The 17,407-nt window shown below is 46.3% G+C and overlaps 1 protein-coding gene across 1 annotated transcript in view; it reads right to left on the bottom strand.

Moving 5' to 3' along the window:
• Nucleotides 1-9,917: 9,917 nt before the first annotated feature.
• cd109 (CD109 molecule) overlaps nucleotides 9,918-17,407 on the bottom strand; it is a 255,125-nt gene continuing 247,635 nt past the window's right edge. The window contains exons 32-33 of the mRNA XM_072267001.1: nucleotides 13,094-13,196; nucleotides 9,918-10,111 (exon numbers count right to left, since the gene is read on the bottom strand). Of these exons, the coding sequence (XP_072123102.1) occupies nucleotides 9,918-10,111; nucleotides 13,094-13,196 (297 nt within the window). The remainder of the gene's footprint in view (nucleotides 10,112-13,093; nucleotides 13,197-17,407) is intronic.

The following is a 17,407-nucleotide window of genomic DNA, read 5'->3' on the forward strand; positions in this document are numbered from 1 at the left end:
TTCTCGCCACATCCACACTAGGCCTCCAATAATCCATAGGTTTCATCAATATTCAATATTCAGTCAGTGAAACCCAACATAGATTGGGGAATCACTTTGCCAGTTTCACTCCATCCACCACAACTAGCGGGATTTCCTGGTGACCATCCAATTTAATCCTACTTCCCATTCCCATTCCGACGTGTCAATCCATGCCCCTACTGCCACAATGAGGCAGGTTGGAAGAGGAACACCATATATTCCGTCTGGGTAGCCTCCAACATTGATTTCTCTAACTTCTAACCTCTAGTTTTCTCTTACTCTTCCCCCTTCTCTCCTTTTCTATACCCCATTCTGGCTCTCCTCCTACCCCTTTACTTCTCCTCACTTGCCGATCGCCTCCCCCTTGTGTCCCTCCTCTCCTTCCCATTCTCCCATGGTTCACTGACCTCCCCATCAGATTCCTTCTTCCTCAGACTTTTACCATTTCCACCTATCACCTCCTAGCTTCTTAATTCATCTCTCCTCTCCCCCACCCACCCACCCACCTAGTCTCTCCTATCACCTTCTGGCTTGTACTCCGTCCCTTTCCCCTCCTTCTTATCCTGGCTTCTACCCCCTTCCTTTCCAGTCCTGATGAAAGGTCTCAGCCTGAAATGTCAACTGGTTATTCCCTTCGTAGATGTAGCCTGGCCTGCCAAGGTCCTCCAGTATTTTGTATGTGCTGCTTCCGAAACCTGTCTGTTAGCTTCTCCCAGTTGTAACTGTTGTAATGTGAGCATTATTAAAAGTAAGTTCATACTAATTAGGATAATGGTGGGGCCGGGGGGGGAGGGGTTTACTTCCATTCTTTTTACTTCCGGTGTGCTTTGTATATAGTGTTCCTGCCATGCCGTACGGGTTGTAAAAGCCTCTGTATATACATATCGGTTTTGACATTCGAGATAAAGTTGTTTCTTAGGGCATGAAGTTGTCGAGTGTGCCTTTTTCAAAGTAGAAGTGACCACATATTTTTGGCGACGAGGTGAACTGGTTTTGTGGACGTGTCGGCGCGTTTCGAACGGGAGCAGCAGCGCCGTTCGGATTGCTACGTTTGGGACTATCGTTGAATTTGTGGAAGTAACGGAGGACTGGCCAGAGTATGAGGAAAGGTTGGGACACTTTTTCTGTGCTAATGGAGTTACTGAGGAGGCTAAGAAGCGCTCTATTCTCCTGAGTGTGTGTGGGGCCAGGACTTACAAGCTACTAAGGAATTTAGCCACACAGGAAACCAGGGGACATTCCATATGACGAACTGGTCAAGCTCGTGGGGGACCACTACAATCCAAAACCTTCTGTGATAGTCCAATGGTATAAGTTTCACAGCTGCTTCAGGAAACCAGGTCAGTCTGTGGCCAATTTTGTGGCCGAGCTTCAGTGGCTGTCGGAGCATTGTGATTTCGGAGCGGTGTTGGATGACATGCTCCGTGATAGATTGGTATGCGGCATTAATAATGACGGCATACAACGCTGCCTGTTAAGGGAAACCCCACCTTTGACTTTCAAGAAAGCCTTAGAGATTGCCCAAGGCATGGAGATGGCTGCTAATAATGTCAGGGGTATCCAGAAAGGACATGAGGGGTCGCAGTTGGTGGCAGTGCACCAAGTCAGGAGGGAGACTGGTAAACAGGCAAAGCGGGTGGAGTGTTTCTGGTCTGGAGGGACGCACTATGCAAATGATTGCAAATTCAAAGACTCTGTCTGCCATGCTTGTAGCAAAAAGGGACATTTAGCTAAAAAGTGCTGAAGTTCAAAGGGTAAGATTAAGCCTGAACAGGGGAAAGCTCAACAGGCTCAGGCAGCCACACACCATCTAGAAGAAGCAGATGAAGAGGCAGCGTGTGCCTACAACATGTTTGGAGTGGAAACAGATGAGGAACCACCTGAACCCATATTATGCCACAGTCATGGTCAGGAGAAAGGACATTAAGTTTGAGATTGATTCAGGGGCTACTGCATCGGTCATTAGTGAGGAGACCTACAGGAGGACATGGGGGTCCAATCTGCCTCCCATTGGACCATCAAAGCTCGAACTCAGAACCTATACGGGGCAGCCCAAACCTCATTTTGGGGTGTTATATGTGGACATTTCAGCCAGGGGTCAGAAAGCTGAAGCCAGGCTGATGATAGCTAAGGGCAGGGGGCCCAGTCTTTTGGGTTGCGATTGGCTTCGCAAAATCCAGCTAAACTGGCATGAAATTAAGTATGCACACACGACGGAGGACATTCTGCAGCGGTACAGTGACGTTTTCAGGGACGAGCTAGGAACACTGAAGGGTGTAACAGTGAAACTCCATGTTGACCCTGAGGCTACACCACGTTTTTTCAAGCCCAGGTCGGTGCCCTATGCCATGAAAGGCAAAGTCGAGGAGGAGCTGGAATGTTTACAGAGGCTGGGCATTATTGAGCCCATCCAGTTTTCAAGGTGGGAGGCTCCCATTGTTCCAGTTTTGAAGGCAGACAAAACGGTGAGGATATGTGGGGATTATAAGCTTACAGTGAATCAGGTCTCTAGGCTGGAGGAGTACCCATTGCCATGGGTGGATGACCTGTTTGCGACCCTGTCAGGGGGTAAGCTGTTCACAAAGCTGGAGATGAGTCATGCCTACCAACAGCTGCTGCTCGACGAGGATTCAAAGGAGTATGTCACGATTAACACGCACAAGGGATTATTCAAGTATCAATCGCCTGGTGTTTGGAGTGGCATCCAGCCCTGCCATTTTTCAAAGGACAATGGACACTTTGCTGCAGGGGATTCCGCATGTAGCAGTGTACCTGATGATATTTTGATCACGGGGGCTACGGAGGCGGAGCATCTGGCTAATTTAGAACGGGTGCTGAAGAGGCTCTCAGACGCAGGGCTGTGGTTGAAACGCGGAAAATGTGTGTTCCTGGCATTGAGTGTGACTTACCTGGGACACAAGATCACAGCTGAGGGGCTTTGCCCTGTGGAGGACAAAGTGAGAGCCATTAAGGAGGCCCCAAGCCCGAAGACCGTCACGGAACTCAGGTAATTTTTGGGCATGGTGAATTATTATGGCAAGTTTCTTCCTGACCTCTCAAAGGTTTTGACTCCACTGTATAAGCTGCTTCACAATGACACTAAGTGGCAGTGGGGTGAAGAGCAGGAGAAAGCTTTCAAGGAAGTGAAAGAACTCCTCCATTCAGCGAAGCTTCTTGTTCACTATGACCCAGACAAGGAGATCACCTTTTCATACGATGCCTTGCCCTATGGAGTCGGGGCAGTTCTGTCACATGTAATGGAGGACTGTTCAGAGAAGCCTATTGGCTTTGCTTCACATACCCTGACAGCTGCTGAGAAGGGATAGTCACAGCTAGACAAAGAAGGTCTGGCCATTGTTTTTGCGATCAAACGCTTTCATCAGTACCTTTATGGACGCATATTTACAATTTATACGGACCATAAACCACTGACGAGCCTGTTCAGTGAGACTAGATGCATCCCACTGTCAGCTCAGCCAGGATACAGCATTGGGGTTCTTACATTGTCAGCGTACCAGTACACTATAGTGTACAGAGCGGGTGAGGATCATGCAGACGCCGATGTACTGAGTCGACTACCTTTACCTGAGACACCTGTTACTTCATACGTGCCTCCAGAGACTGTGTTTTCATTGGAGAGGCTGTCAGAGACACCTGTAAAGGCAACCCAGATCAAGCAGTGGACAGAGAGGGACCCAGTCCTGTCCCAGGTCAAGACTTTTCTTTTACAAGTTTGGCCCAGAGTCGTGGAAGGAGAGGAACTGAGGCCTTATGCCAAACGTAAGACAGAACTCAGTCTGCAGGATGGCTGCATTTTCTCGGGGGTGAGGGTCTTCGTGCCTCCCCCTGGCCGTTCACAGATTGTGGAGGAAATTCATGAGACTCACCCAGGAGTGTCTCGAATGAAAAGCCTTGCAAGATCCTACGTTTGGTGGCCAAGAATGGATCAGGATCTGGAGAACAAGGTAAAATCATGCACGCACTGTCAGACTAATCAGAATATACCACCACCAGCTCCTTTGCACCCATGGGAGTGGCCAGACCACCCCTGGTCTCGGCTACATTTGGACTTTGCTGGCCCTTTTATGGGGTAGGTGTTTCTTGTAATGGTAGGTGCGCATTCTAAATGGATCGAAGCTCACATCATGAGCAACATCACAGCTCCCTCAACCATAGACAAACTCAGGCAAGTGTTTGCAGTCCACGGGTTGCCTGACACTCTGGTCACTGATAATGGCCCGACGTTCACTAATGAGCTGTTCAGTGAGTTCATGCAGCAGAATGGCATTCATCACATTCGGACAGCCCCTTTCCACCCAGCCTCCAATGGTTTGGCTGAGCGAGCTGTTCAGACAGTGAAGGCAGGCCTGAAGCAGATGACAGGGGACTCTGTTAGCATTCGGCTTTCACGTTTCCTGTTTAAATACCACCTCACGCCACAGACTACAACTGCCCGCACTCCCGCAGAGATGCTGATGGGGCGTAGGCCCAAGCCAAGATTGGACCTCCTGCATCCAGACACGAAGGCGAAAGTGGAGAGAAAGCAGGAAAAGCAGAAGGAGGGACATGATCAACATGTGCGAGAGAGACAGTTAAAACCGGATGACAATGTCAATGTGAGAAACAATCAGCGATGGCTGCCTGGGGTTATTCTTAAGCAGAGTGGTCCCGTCTCCGATGTTGTTAAGCTGACTGATGGGCGTGTTTTCCGCAGACACCGGGACCATGTGTGCCTGCGTCATGATACCGGCTCAGAGGCAGACAGTTCCATGGAGTTTCCATTGGTGAGACAGACTATAGTGGAAGCATGTCCACCAGTGACTTTGCCAGAGGGCGAGATGCTGGCAGAGGGGTCGGAGTCCCCTGAGGAGGATGGACATTCTCACGCAGACACACAGACCCCTCTCATGCCCCCAACACCAGATCCACCCAAAACACCCTCACCAGCGGTGTCTGCGTGGTCACTGGGGGCAGTGCGCAGATCACAGCGCACGCGTAAACGTCCTGACAGACTGAATCTTTGACGGGATAGTTTTTTTTGTTGCTGTTAGATTGAATATTGAATCTGTCACATTTTCCAGATGTTTGGTATTGATAAACTGTTGCTGAGATACTAGTATAAGTTTTCAGGGGTACACAAGTTAATAACACCACTGTTTTTATTTCCTAGTGTTTTACGTTTGGGGATGTTGGATTTTAAAGGGGGAGAAGTGTTGTAATGTGAGCATTATTAAAAGTAAGTTAATACTAATTAGGATTAAGGCGGGGGGGGGGGTTACTTCCGTTCTTTTTACTTCCAGTGTGCTTTGTATATAGTGCTTCTGCCAAGCTGTACGGGTTGTGAAAGCCTCTGTATATACATATTGGTTTCGACGTTCGAAATAAAGTTGTTTCTTTGGGCATGAAGTTGTCGAGTGTGCCTGCTTCAAAGTAGAAGTTGCCACAGTAATGAAAGGTCATTGACCTGCAAACTGTTTCTCACCACACAGATGCCATTGTACCTCCGGCACTTTCTGTATTTATTTCACGTTTCCAACACCTGCAGCTTTCAGCTTCATGACACGACACATGCCGGTAATATTACACTTGACTCTGATTCAGATCCTGACCAGCTATTTCCGTTTGATGAGCCAGAAGCCGTGGTCCAATAATCCAAGCCAACCTTTCAGGCATGGATTTTGGAAGCACTTCAACATGTGGGAAAATGAGATAAAGAGCGTAGCGGTTAGCGCAACACTGTCAAAACTCGGAGCATTCGGAGTTCAGAGTTCAATTCCAGCACCGTTCTGTACGTCCTCCCTGTGGAATGCATCGGTTTTCTCCGGGTCCTCTGGTTTCCTTCCCACAGTCCAGAGACGGACTGGGTAGGTTGTGGATCTGTCCCGTGATTAGGTTAGGGTTGACCAGGATTGTGGTGTCGCTGGGGCAGGCTGTCTTGAAGAGCGGGAAGGGCCTACTCCACGCGGTATCACTAAATAAATAAACTAATTTAAAATGTGGCACATGTGGTAAAACGTGGTGAAGCACTTCAACCTGAGGCTTTATTCAGACCATACTTGGAGTATTGTGAATGGTTTTCAGCCCCTTACCAAAGAATGGACGTGCTAGCATTGGAGAGGGTCCAGAGAATGATCCTGGCAATAAAAGGGTTAATGTATGAGGGGCATTTGAGGGCTCTGGGCCTGTCCTCGCTAGCGTTTAGAAGAAAGAGCATGTAATCTCATTGAAACCTAGATAAACTGAAAGTCTCAGAGTGAACAGGTAGAGGATGTTTCCAATTGTGGAATAAGTCTAGAAGTAGAGTAGGAGTATAGAAGAATGTCCATTTAGAACGGAGATGAGGAGGAATTTCCTCAGGACAGCAGGTGGTGAATCTGTGAAATTCGTTGCCACAGACAGCAGTGGAGGCAAGTCATTGAGTATATTTAAAGCGGAGTTTGGAGCTTCTTGATTTGTTAGGGCATCAAAGATTACAGGGAGAAGGCAGGAGAATGAGTTTGAGAGGGAAGTGGGTCAGCCATGATGAAATAGACCTTGAGGCCATGAGATACAGGAGCAGAATTAGGTCACTTGGCCCATCACGTCTGCTCCGGCATTTCACCATGGCCAATCCATTCTCCTTCTCAGCTCCAATTTCCTGCCTTCTCCCCATATCCCTTCGTGCCCTGACTTATCAAGAGTCTATCAACCTCTGCCTTAAAAGTACGCAGAGGTTTATAGAGTCTTGATTGGTCAGGGCATGAAGGGATACGAGGAGGATGGTGGAGTGGACTCAATGAGTCAAATAGGCTAAATCTGCTCCTACAATTAGGTTATTGTTTCATGTTGTGTTGCCTTACCTCAGTGCATGGTTGTAATGAAATGATCTGTATGAATGGTGTGCTGGACAGGTTTCTCACGCTACCTCAATACATGCGACAATAATGTACTGGGGCGCCACAGTGGTGTATTAGCGCCCCGCTATTACAGCTCGGGGCATTGGGGTTCAGAGTTGAATTCCGGCATCCTCTGTTTGCATGTTCTTCCAGTGATCATGTGGGTGTCCTCTGGGTGCTCCGGTTTCCTCCCACAGTCCAAAGACCTACCGATTGGCAGGTTAATTGGTCATTGTAAATCATCCCATGATTAGGTGAGGGCTAAATCGGTGGGTTGCTGGGCGGTGAGACTTGAAGGGCTGGTTCCGCGCTGTATCTCAATAAATAAATAAATAAATAAATAAATAAATACTGAAACTGCTCCTCAGTTTACTGCACCAATTTATTTTGTAGCCCTTGACTTAAGAGCAGTTAGGCAAGAATGATTGGGGAAGCTTAATAGAAAAGGCAGTCTTGCTATTTAATTTGCATTACCAGCTTCGTCTAAAGGGAACAGGCTTGACATTATTGTACAGAGAACAACAAACATTTCAGCACAGTACAGGCCCCTCAACCCACGATGTTGTGCTGACTATTTAACCTACTCTAAGATCAATCTAACCCTTCCCTCCTACATAGCCCTCTGTTTCTCTGTCATCCATGTGTCTATCTAAGAGCTTCTTCAATTTCCCTAATGTATTGTGTCTACCACTACACTTGGCACTCACCGCTCACAGTGTAAAAGAACTTACCTCTGACATCCCCCCACACTTTCTGTCAATCACCTTCCAGTTATGGCCCCTCGTATTGGCCATTTCTGCCCTGGGGGAAAAAAATGTCTCTGGCTGTCCACTTAATCATCTTGTACACCTCTAGCAAGCCACCTCTCATCCTCCTTTGCTCCAGTGAGGAACGTCCTAGCTCGCTTAGCCCACTCTCCAGTGGGGAAACTACAGACCTAGTGACGTGTGTATATGCTGTATAGTTGTGTGTGTGTGTGTGTGTGTGTGTGTATGTGGGGGGGTGGTGGGGGGAGAGAAGAAAGAGTGAGAAGCAGTGGCCTGCAGGCATCGAACTCCCAGACCAGCTTCACTTAGCTCAGCTCTGAACTGTCCCTGTGACTGTGGACTCACTTTCGGGGGCTCTGCAGTTCATGTTACTTGTTTACTCTTTTTTACCCATTTGCGTGATTTGCTTTTTTTTCCACACATTGGGTGTACGATGGTCTTTGTGGTGAGGGGCTTTTCATGGATTCTGTTGTGTTTCTTTGTTTAGTAGCCGCCTGAAAGAAGATCAGTCTCAAGGTTGAATATGGTATACATACTTGGAATTTTGAAGTACAAGAGATTCTGCAGATGCTGGAAGATTTGAGCAAACACACAGAACACTGCAGGAACTCAGCAGGTCAGGGAGCATCAGTGCAGGGGAATGAATAGTCAGCACTCCTGACCGAGTCCTGATGGCGAGTCTCAGCCTGAAACATCGACTCCATACTGAGTTCCTCCAGTGTTTTCTGTGAGGATAGAGTGAGATTATCCATGGAGCTCCAAGAGCTGCTTAAGGCACAATGGGGCAAAAAATCTCTTGTTTTGTCTAAAGCCTCTGTGAACTGTAGTACTGCCAAATTTTACTGCATCCAGAGCTTGTGAGAATTAAAATTATCTCTGGACACCTGGTAACCTGCGTGCATACTTTCCTCAGAGGGAACCAATACATGTGCACCTGAAAATAACTGGTAATAGTACAGAACTAGATTAAACCTGACTGGCATGGTCAGAACCTGCTACTGAGAAACTGTAGATCCACAGAGCACTACAGCTCAGAAACAGGCCCTTTGGCCCACCTAGTCCATGCTGATCTATTATTCTGCCTTGTCCCACCGACCTGCACCTGAACTAAAGCTCTCCATCCCCAGCCATCCATCTACCCATCCAAATCTCTCTTAGACTTTCAAATCAAACCCACATCCACCACTTGCGATGGCCGCTCATTCCACACTCTCACCACCCAGAGTGAGGAAGCTCCCCCTCCTGTTCCACTTAAATCTTTGACCTCTCACCCTTAACCTATAAATGCCTGGAAGAAAGTGAACCTCAAGGTAGTATAAACATTCTTTGATTATACATTTACTTTGACTTTTTACAATCAGATGTCAGATGTACACACAAACACATACACACGCACACGCGCACACGCACACAAACACACACAAGCACACTCACACACACACAAGCACACAAACACACACACATAAGCACACAGACACACACACAAATACATACACAAACACATACACTCACACACACACAAGCACACAATCACACACACACACAAGCACACATACACACACACGTGCACACACACACACACACACATTTTAAGATGTGTTTAAAGATATGACAAAAATAACATAAGACATAGGAGCAGAATTCAGCTATTCAGCCCATCGTCTGCTCTACCATTCCATCATGGCTGACTTATTATTCCTCTCAACCCTATTCTCCTGCCTTCTCCCCGTAACCTTTGCCACCTTGACGATATCACAAACATCTATAATCTGACGCATGTATCACGCACGACAGACACGCACATATAACACCAAGGCTTTGTTTCCCTTTGCAGATTTCAAAACATATCGTGCTTTCAGAAGGAAAAACAGCCTGCAGGCCGATCCAAAAATTGTTCCAGTGGTTTTAATGCTGCTATAATGGTGGTTGTAAATTCAGGACATTGGATGCTCTCACTTCCTCTCCAATCTGGAACACAGGTAGTTCATGGTGAGCTTAACCAAAACCAGTTGTGACTCTGATGTTGTAGGGTGGTTGGAGCAGAAACACTGACAGAACAAATGCCTCATTATATCCACAAACAACAGATAAACGTGAAAAAGAAAATCAGCAAGGACTATTTTAAAAGTAGCATTAAGGATACAGTAGTTGCTAAGCCTGATTCAAATATGTTTCGGCGTTAAACCACCTTCAAACAAAATAACAATTAATTCCCCAGGACCACGAAGCTCTACGGTTGACTTGGAGCGTGTAATTAAGTTAAGCCAAGATAAATGCTAACGAGGTACAGCGAGAGTGCAACTTGGCCTCCTCGAGTCGGCACGCTGGCTGCATTAGTGGACGGGAAGTCGTAGGTGGGGTGGCACGCCACGCAGTCGGAACTGCAGAGGGTGCAGAAATCGGTTCTGGACATCACTTCCGAGTTGTATGTCTTCATTGTTTTTTGTCCTGTGGAACAAAAGTTCAAAGTCCAATGTAAATTTATTAACAAAGTGCATATATGTCACCATTTACTACCCAGAGTATAATTTTCTTGTGGTCATGCACAGTAGATACTAAGAAATGCAATAGAATCAATTTAAAACCAACACATGTAAAAGATGGACAGTGAATGTGCAAATATAAAAAATAACAAAATAACAATAAATAAATAATAAATTAGCACATAAACAAACAACCAGACAAATAAATAAGTACGAAAGTCAGTAATAAATATTAACTCAAAGTGAAATTATAGGTTGCAGATTGTATCAATAGCCATTCAAAAGAACTATATCTAGAGGTTTTGTGGGAAACTCTCAGGGAACTAGAATATCAAAACAAGGATGTAATGCTGAGGCTGTATAAAGCACTGGTGAGGCCTCACTTAGAGCACTGTGAGCAGTTTGGGCCTCTTATCTAAGAAAGGATGTGGTGACGTTGGAGAGAATTCAAAGGAGGTTTACAAAAAATGATTCCGGGATTGAAAAGCTTACCATATGAAGAGCATTTGATGGCTCTGGGCCTGTACTTACTGGAATTCAGAAGAATTGCTGGGGGGGGGGGGGGGGCGGGGGAGTTCTTATTAAGACCTCATGAATGGTGAAAGGTTTTGAGAGAGTGGAGGTGGAAAGGATCTTTCCTATGGTGGGGCAGTCTAAGACCAGAGGGCACAGCCTCAGAATACAGAAACGTCCATTTAGAATGAGATGAGGCGGAATTTCTTTAGCCAGAGAGTAGTGAATTTGTGCAATTTTTTCTCACAGGCACCTGTGGAGGCTAAGTCATTGGATATAATTAAGACAGAGGTTGATAGATTCTTGATTAGTTATGAAGGGATAGGAGCGAAGGCAGGAGATTGGAGCTGAAAGCAAAATGGATCAGCCATGATGAAATGGCAGAGCAGACTCGATGGGCCAAATGGCTTAATTCTGCTCCTATGTCTTATGGTAAACTGCCCACAAAACGTCACAGTTCCAAGTTGACGTCCCATTATTCTGAGGCTATGCCTTCTGGTCCTAGACTCCCTCACTATGAGAAACATCCTTTCCACATCCACTTTATCCAGGCTTTCAATATTTAATAGGTTTCAATGAGATTCCTCTCAATCTTCTAAACTCCAGTGAATACAGGCCCAGAGCCATCAAACACTCTCAATGTTAACTCTTTCATTTCCGTAATCATTCTCGTGAACTACCTTTAGACCCTCTCCAATGCCAGCACATCCCTTCTTAGATAAGGGGCCCAAAACTGCTCACAATACTCCAATAATGACCTGACCAATACCTTATAAAACTTCAGAATAACATCCTTGCTTTTATGTTCTAGTCCTCTTGAAATGAATGCTAACATTGCATTTGCCTTCCTCACCACAGACTCAGCCTGCAAATTAACCTTCAGGGAATCCTGCACAAGGACTCCCAAGTCTCTTTGTACCTCTGATTTTTGAATTTTCTCCCCATTTTGAAAATAGTCTACATCTTTATTCATACTACCGAAGTGCATGGCCGTACACTTCCTGACGGTGTGTTCCATGCTATGTTGGCATGCTATGTTGGCGGCAGAATACGCGGCAACGTTTGCCGGCCACCACCCCCCTGCCCCCAACTAATCTGCAGATTGCAAACAACACATAGATCAGGCCCCACTTGGAGTACTGCGAGCAGTTTTGGGACCCATATCAAAGAAAGGATGTGCTGGTGTTGGAGAGGGCCCGGGGGGGGGGTTACAAGAATGATCCTGGGAATAAATGGGTTAACGTATGAGGAGCATTTGATGGCTCAGGGCCTGTACTCGCTAGAGTTTACAAGAATGAGGGGGGATCTCATTGAAACCTATCGAATATTGTAATACCTAAATAGAGTGGATGTGGAGGGGATGTTTCTTCTAGTGGGGGAGTCTCGGACCAGAGGGTACAGCATCAAAGTAGAAGGAGGTCCATTTAGAACAGAAATGAGGAAGAAGGTAGGCGGAGGGTGGTGAATCTGGAATTCATTGCCTTAGCTGCCTGTGATGGTCAGGTCAGTGGGTCTATGTAGAGCAGATTTTGAGAGTTTCTTGATCAGTAAGGATGTCAAGGGTTATAGGGAGAAGGGAGGAGAATGGGGATGAAAGGGTTAATAGATCAGCAATGGCAAAAGCAGTTGTGATGGCCTGGAAGGTCCAATTCTGCTCCTATGTCCTATGGTGTCCCTATCACCTCCTGCAGGGAAAGTCTGTACTCCTCAGTTCATTGGAACTGTCTATTTTATACCTAACAAAAAACAGATTCTACTTGAGTCTTGAGGTGGCATCTCTGATAAATCACAGTGAGGTTGGTTGTAGGGGTGGGGGAAGGTGGAGAATGGACTTCTACGTAGCTCAATTAATCAGTCACAATCCAATTACTTCACTTTATTGCTATATTTATACTCTATTCTTGGTTGGTGCAACTGTAAAGAAACCCAATATCCCTCGGGATCAATAAAGCATGACTATGACTATGACTATGACTGCTCCCTTCAAGCACAATTGTCTGAAGATGACAGCACATTCTGGCCCTAAGTTTGGAATGTCACTACATAAATACTCACACCCAAAAGCAGGCAGATAAATTAATACACACAAAGTGCTGGAGGATCTCAGCAGGTCAAGCAGCATCTATGGAGAGGAATAAACTGTTGATGTTTTGGGCTGAGAGCCTTCTTCAGGACCGGAAAGGAAGGAGGAAGAAGGCAGAATAAGAAGGTGAGGGAGGGGAAGGAGTTCAATCTGCCAGCTGATAGGTGGACCAGGTGGGGGAGGGGGTGATAGGTGGAAGAGGTAAGGAACTGGCTAAGAAGGAATCTGATAGGAGAGGACAGTGGACCATAGGAGAGGGAAAGAGGAAGGGAACCAGAGGGAGGTGATAGGCAGGTAAGGAGAAGAGGTAAGAGAGTAACCCAATGGAATATGGAAAAATAAACACCTTACCTGGCTCATAATAATCAAAGATGCTCACCACAGCATCCTGGGCATTCGCTACCTTGGAAGATCTTACTACTGGGATGGTCACACAGACTTTTGTTTCATTCAGCTGTTAAAAACAAAGACATGTCTCTTTACAAATGCTTCTAAGCATTTTCCAAAAAAGACAAGAAACATGAAGAGAGACAGGATTCTTCCTTCAGGCTTTACATGACACAAAATTCAAAGTGCTTGAAAGACAGTTACCACTCTTTGATGTGTAGTCACCAGTATGTGTTGTGGGAGGATATGGCCAATTTGGGTGCAGCCTGGTCCTACAGAGAACTAAATGAGCGAGGGCACACACGAGGAAATCTGCGGATGCTGGAATTTCAAGCAACACACATAAAAATTGCCGATGAACGCAGCAGGCCAGGCAACATCTATAGGAAGAGGTACAGTCGACGTTTCGGGCCCAGACCCTTCGTCAGGACTAACTGAAAGAAGAGCTAGTAAGAGATTTGAAAGTGGGAGGAGGAGGGGGAGATCCAAAATGATAGGAGAAGACAGGAGGGGTAGGGATGGAGCCAAGAGCTGGACAGGTGATAGACAAAAGGGATATGAGAGAATCATGGGACAGGAGGCCCAGGGAGAAGGAAAGGGGGAGGGGGGGAATCCCAGAGGATGGGCAAGGGGTATAGTGAGAGGGACAGAGGGAGAAAAAGAGAGAGAAAAAGATATATATAATAATAATAAATAAATAACGGATGGGGTATGAAGGGGAGGTGGGGCATTAACGAAAGTTAGAGAAGTCAATTTTCATAACATCAGGTTGGAAGCTACCCAGGTGGAATATAAGGTGTTGCTCCTCCAACCTGAGTGTGGCTTCATCTTGACAGTAGAGGAGGCCGTGGAAGACATATCAGAATGGGAATGGGATGTGGAATTATTTCAAGGACTCAGAAGAGAAGATGGCAGTGCGACACAGCTTGCAGCAGCCACTCTGGAAAGAATATCGGTTATTTGTCAGGTAGGGTGCCGTGCACAATCCTGACTTCATGGAGACGGACGTGAGAAGCACAGAGGAACATCTGGTGAAACTTCTGAAATGCCTATTTTGCTGCCGCCGCTGCTGTGTGATCCGAAACCTCCAGATGGAAAGGCCGTCAATCCTCGGCTTTGCCTGTTGCTTGGCGGCTGGGGCCGGGGTCGAAGCGTTCGATAGAGATGGTGCTCGGTGCTCAGTGTCGGAGGGCTGATCTGAGGCTCGATGTTTTCGGACGGACTCAGAGTCGGCTGTGGTCGGGTGCTTCCAGGGTGCTGCATCGGCAAGTTTGCGGCGCTGGAGGTTCATGGCAGGGAGAGTTTCTTCCTTCTACCGTCTGCGTGAGATGATGGGCTATTGGGACTTCGAGACTTTTTACCGTGTCCATGGTCTGCTCTTTATCAAATTACGGTATTGCTTTGCACTGTTGTAACTATATGTCATAATTATGTGGTTTTTGTCAGTCTTGGTCTGTCTTGTGTTTCTGTGATATCATACTGGAGGAACATTGTATTATTTCTTAATGCATGCATTACTAAATGACAATAAACGAGGACTGAGTGTCCTCATAATCTAATCTAATCTAATCTAATCCCTTTTGCCACTCAATTTTCCAGCGCTTAGCTTCATCCCTCCCCCTCCTGTCTTCTCCTATCATTTCAGATCTCCCCCTCCCCTCCCACTTTCAAATCTCTTACTAGCTCTTCTTTCAGTTAGTCCTGACGAAGGGTCTCAGCCCGAAGCGTCGACTGTACCTCTTCCTATAAATGCTGCCTAGCCTGCTGCATTCACCAGCAACTTTTATGTGTGTTAAATGAGCGAGGGATCTATTTTCATGAGGCTGGTTAAGGAATAAATACTGACCAGAATAGCAGGATAGTTCTCGTGTTCTTAGCGAGAAGGAAATTCTTTCAAGGCACAATGTGCTTCCTTATGCTGTGTTTCTGAAATCTGGTTCCAATTATGTCAATGAATCTGAGCTTTTGAAATCGTGTGCAATTGAAGCCTGCTATGATCTTGCAAAGTTAATGCATAAGCGTATAGGAGGTGGGATTTTACGGTGTAGATGTCCAGCTCATTGGTGAGGCCACTCTCGGTGTGGAGTCATAGACCACACAGAAACAGGTCCTTTGGCCCATCTAGTCCATGCCAAACTAGTCCCATCAACCTGCACCTGGACCTTAGCCCTTCACACCCCTCCCATCCATGTACTTACACAAAACTTTCTTAAAAACTGCAATCAAATCCACATTCAGCATGTCCACTGACAGCACATTGCATATTCTCACCACCCTCTGAATAAAGAAGATCCTAGATTTTCCTTACGTATTTCACATTTTACCCTGAACCCATGACCTCCAGTTCCAGTCTCACCCAGGCTCAGTGGAAAAAGCCTGCTTGCATTTACCTTCTCTATACCTCTCATAAATTTGTAAATCTCTATCAAGTCTCTCCTCATTCTCTTACTCTCCGGGGAATAAAGTCCAAACCGATTGAACCTATATCCCTAAGTCTCAGGTCCTCCAAGTCCCAGCAAGATCATTGTAAATGTAATCTCTACTCTTTCAATCATATTGATATCTGTCCTGTTTACTGTGTACAGCTTTGGTCACCCTGTTTAAGAAAAATAAGACTGAAGGAGAATGAGTGTAGAGACAACTTATAAGAATGGTCATTATCACTCCCTTATATAAAAATTTCACACTATGTAAGACAATGATTCCGGAGGGACTGAGTCATAGGGGGAGATTGGCCAGGCTAGGACTTTATTCCTGGGAATGTAGGAGAATGAGAGGTGGTTTTACAGAAATGTTTAAAATCAGGAGACACGCAGATAAGGCGGATAAGGTTACAGTCTTTTCCATAGGATAGGGAAGAACAACATTAGAGGGTATAAACACAGGAAAATCTGCAGATGCTGGAAATCCAAGCAATGCACACAAAATGCTGGAGGCCAGACAGCATCTATGGAAGAGAGTAACCAGTCAATGTTTTGGGTCACACCCTTTCATCAGGACTGGAAGAAAAGATGAGAAGTCGGAGCAAGAATGTGGGGGGAGAGGAGGAAGGTGGGAGGTGATAAGTGAAACCGGGAGATGGAGAGGTGAAGTAAAGAGCTGGGAAGTTGATTGGTGAAAGAGATAAAGGGCTGGAGAAGGGGGAATCTGATAGGAAGGGGTTGAAGTCCATGGGAGAAAGGGAAGGGGGAGGAGCACCAGAGGGAAGTGATGGGCAGGTAAGGAGATAAGGTGAGAGAGGGAAATAGGAATGGGGGAATTTTGAGGACGGTGGGGAGCAATTACTGGAAGTTCGAAAAATCAATGTTCATGCCATCAGGTTGGAGGCTAGCCAGATGGAATATAAGGTGTTTCTCCTCTAACATGAGCATGGCTTCATTGTGACAGTAGAGGAGGCCATGCACTGACACGTCGGAATGGAAATGGGAAGTAGAATTGAAGCGGGTGTACACCGGGTGATCCCCCTTTTCCTGGTGGATGGAACGTAGGTGCTTGGCAAAGTGATCTCCCAATCTACATCTGGTCTCATCGATATACAGGAGGCCACACTGGGAGCACTGGTTACAGTAGATGGCCCCAACAGACTGACAGGTGAAGTGTCACCTCACCTGGAAGGGCTGTTTGGAGCCTTGACTGGTACTGAGATAGGAGGTGTAGGAGCAGGTGTAGCACTTGTTCTGCTTGTAAGGGTAAGTACCAGGAGGGAGATCAGTGGAGAGGGATAAATGGATAAGGGAGTCACATGCAGAAAGCAAAATGTTGGGGGGAGGGAGAGAGGTGTTAGGTGGTGGGATTCCTTTGGAGATGGTGGAGTTTATAAAAAATTATGTGCTGGATATGGAGGCTAGTGGGGCGGTAGGAGAGGATAAGAAGAACCATATCCCTGATGGGGTGTCGGGAGGATGGGTGAATGCAGACATTCATGAAATGGAATAGATACAGGTGAGGGCAGTGTTGATGGTGGAAGAAGGAAAGCCCCTTTCTTTTAAGAAGGAGAACACCTCATTAGTTCTGGAATGAAAAGCTTCATCCTGAGAGCAGATGCGGCAGAGACAGAGGAATTGAGAGAAGGGGATGGCATTTTTAATGACTGACAGGGCGGAAAGAGGTATAGTCCAGGTAGCTGTGAGAATTTGTGGGTTTTATAAAAGATATCAGTAGATAAACTGTCTCCAGAGTTAAAGACAGAGAGATCAAGAAAGGGGAGTGTGGTGTCAAAAATTGACAGGGTAAACAGCACCAGTGCAGATGTCAGTGTAACATAGGAAACGTTGGGGA

Source organism: Mobula birostris, chromosome 8 (assembly GCF_030028105.1).
Source record: "Mobula birostris isolate sMobBir1 chromosome 8, sMobBir1.hap1, whole genome shotgun sequence".
NCBI classification, from domain to species: domain Eukaryota; kingdom Metazoa; phylum Chordata; class Chondrichthyes; order Myliobatiformes; family Myliobatidae; genus Mobula; species Mobula birostris.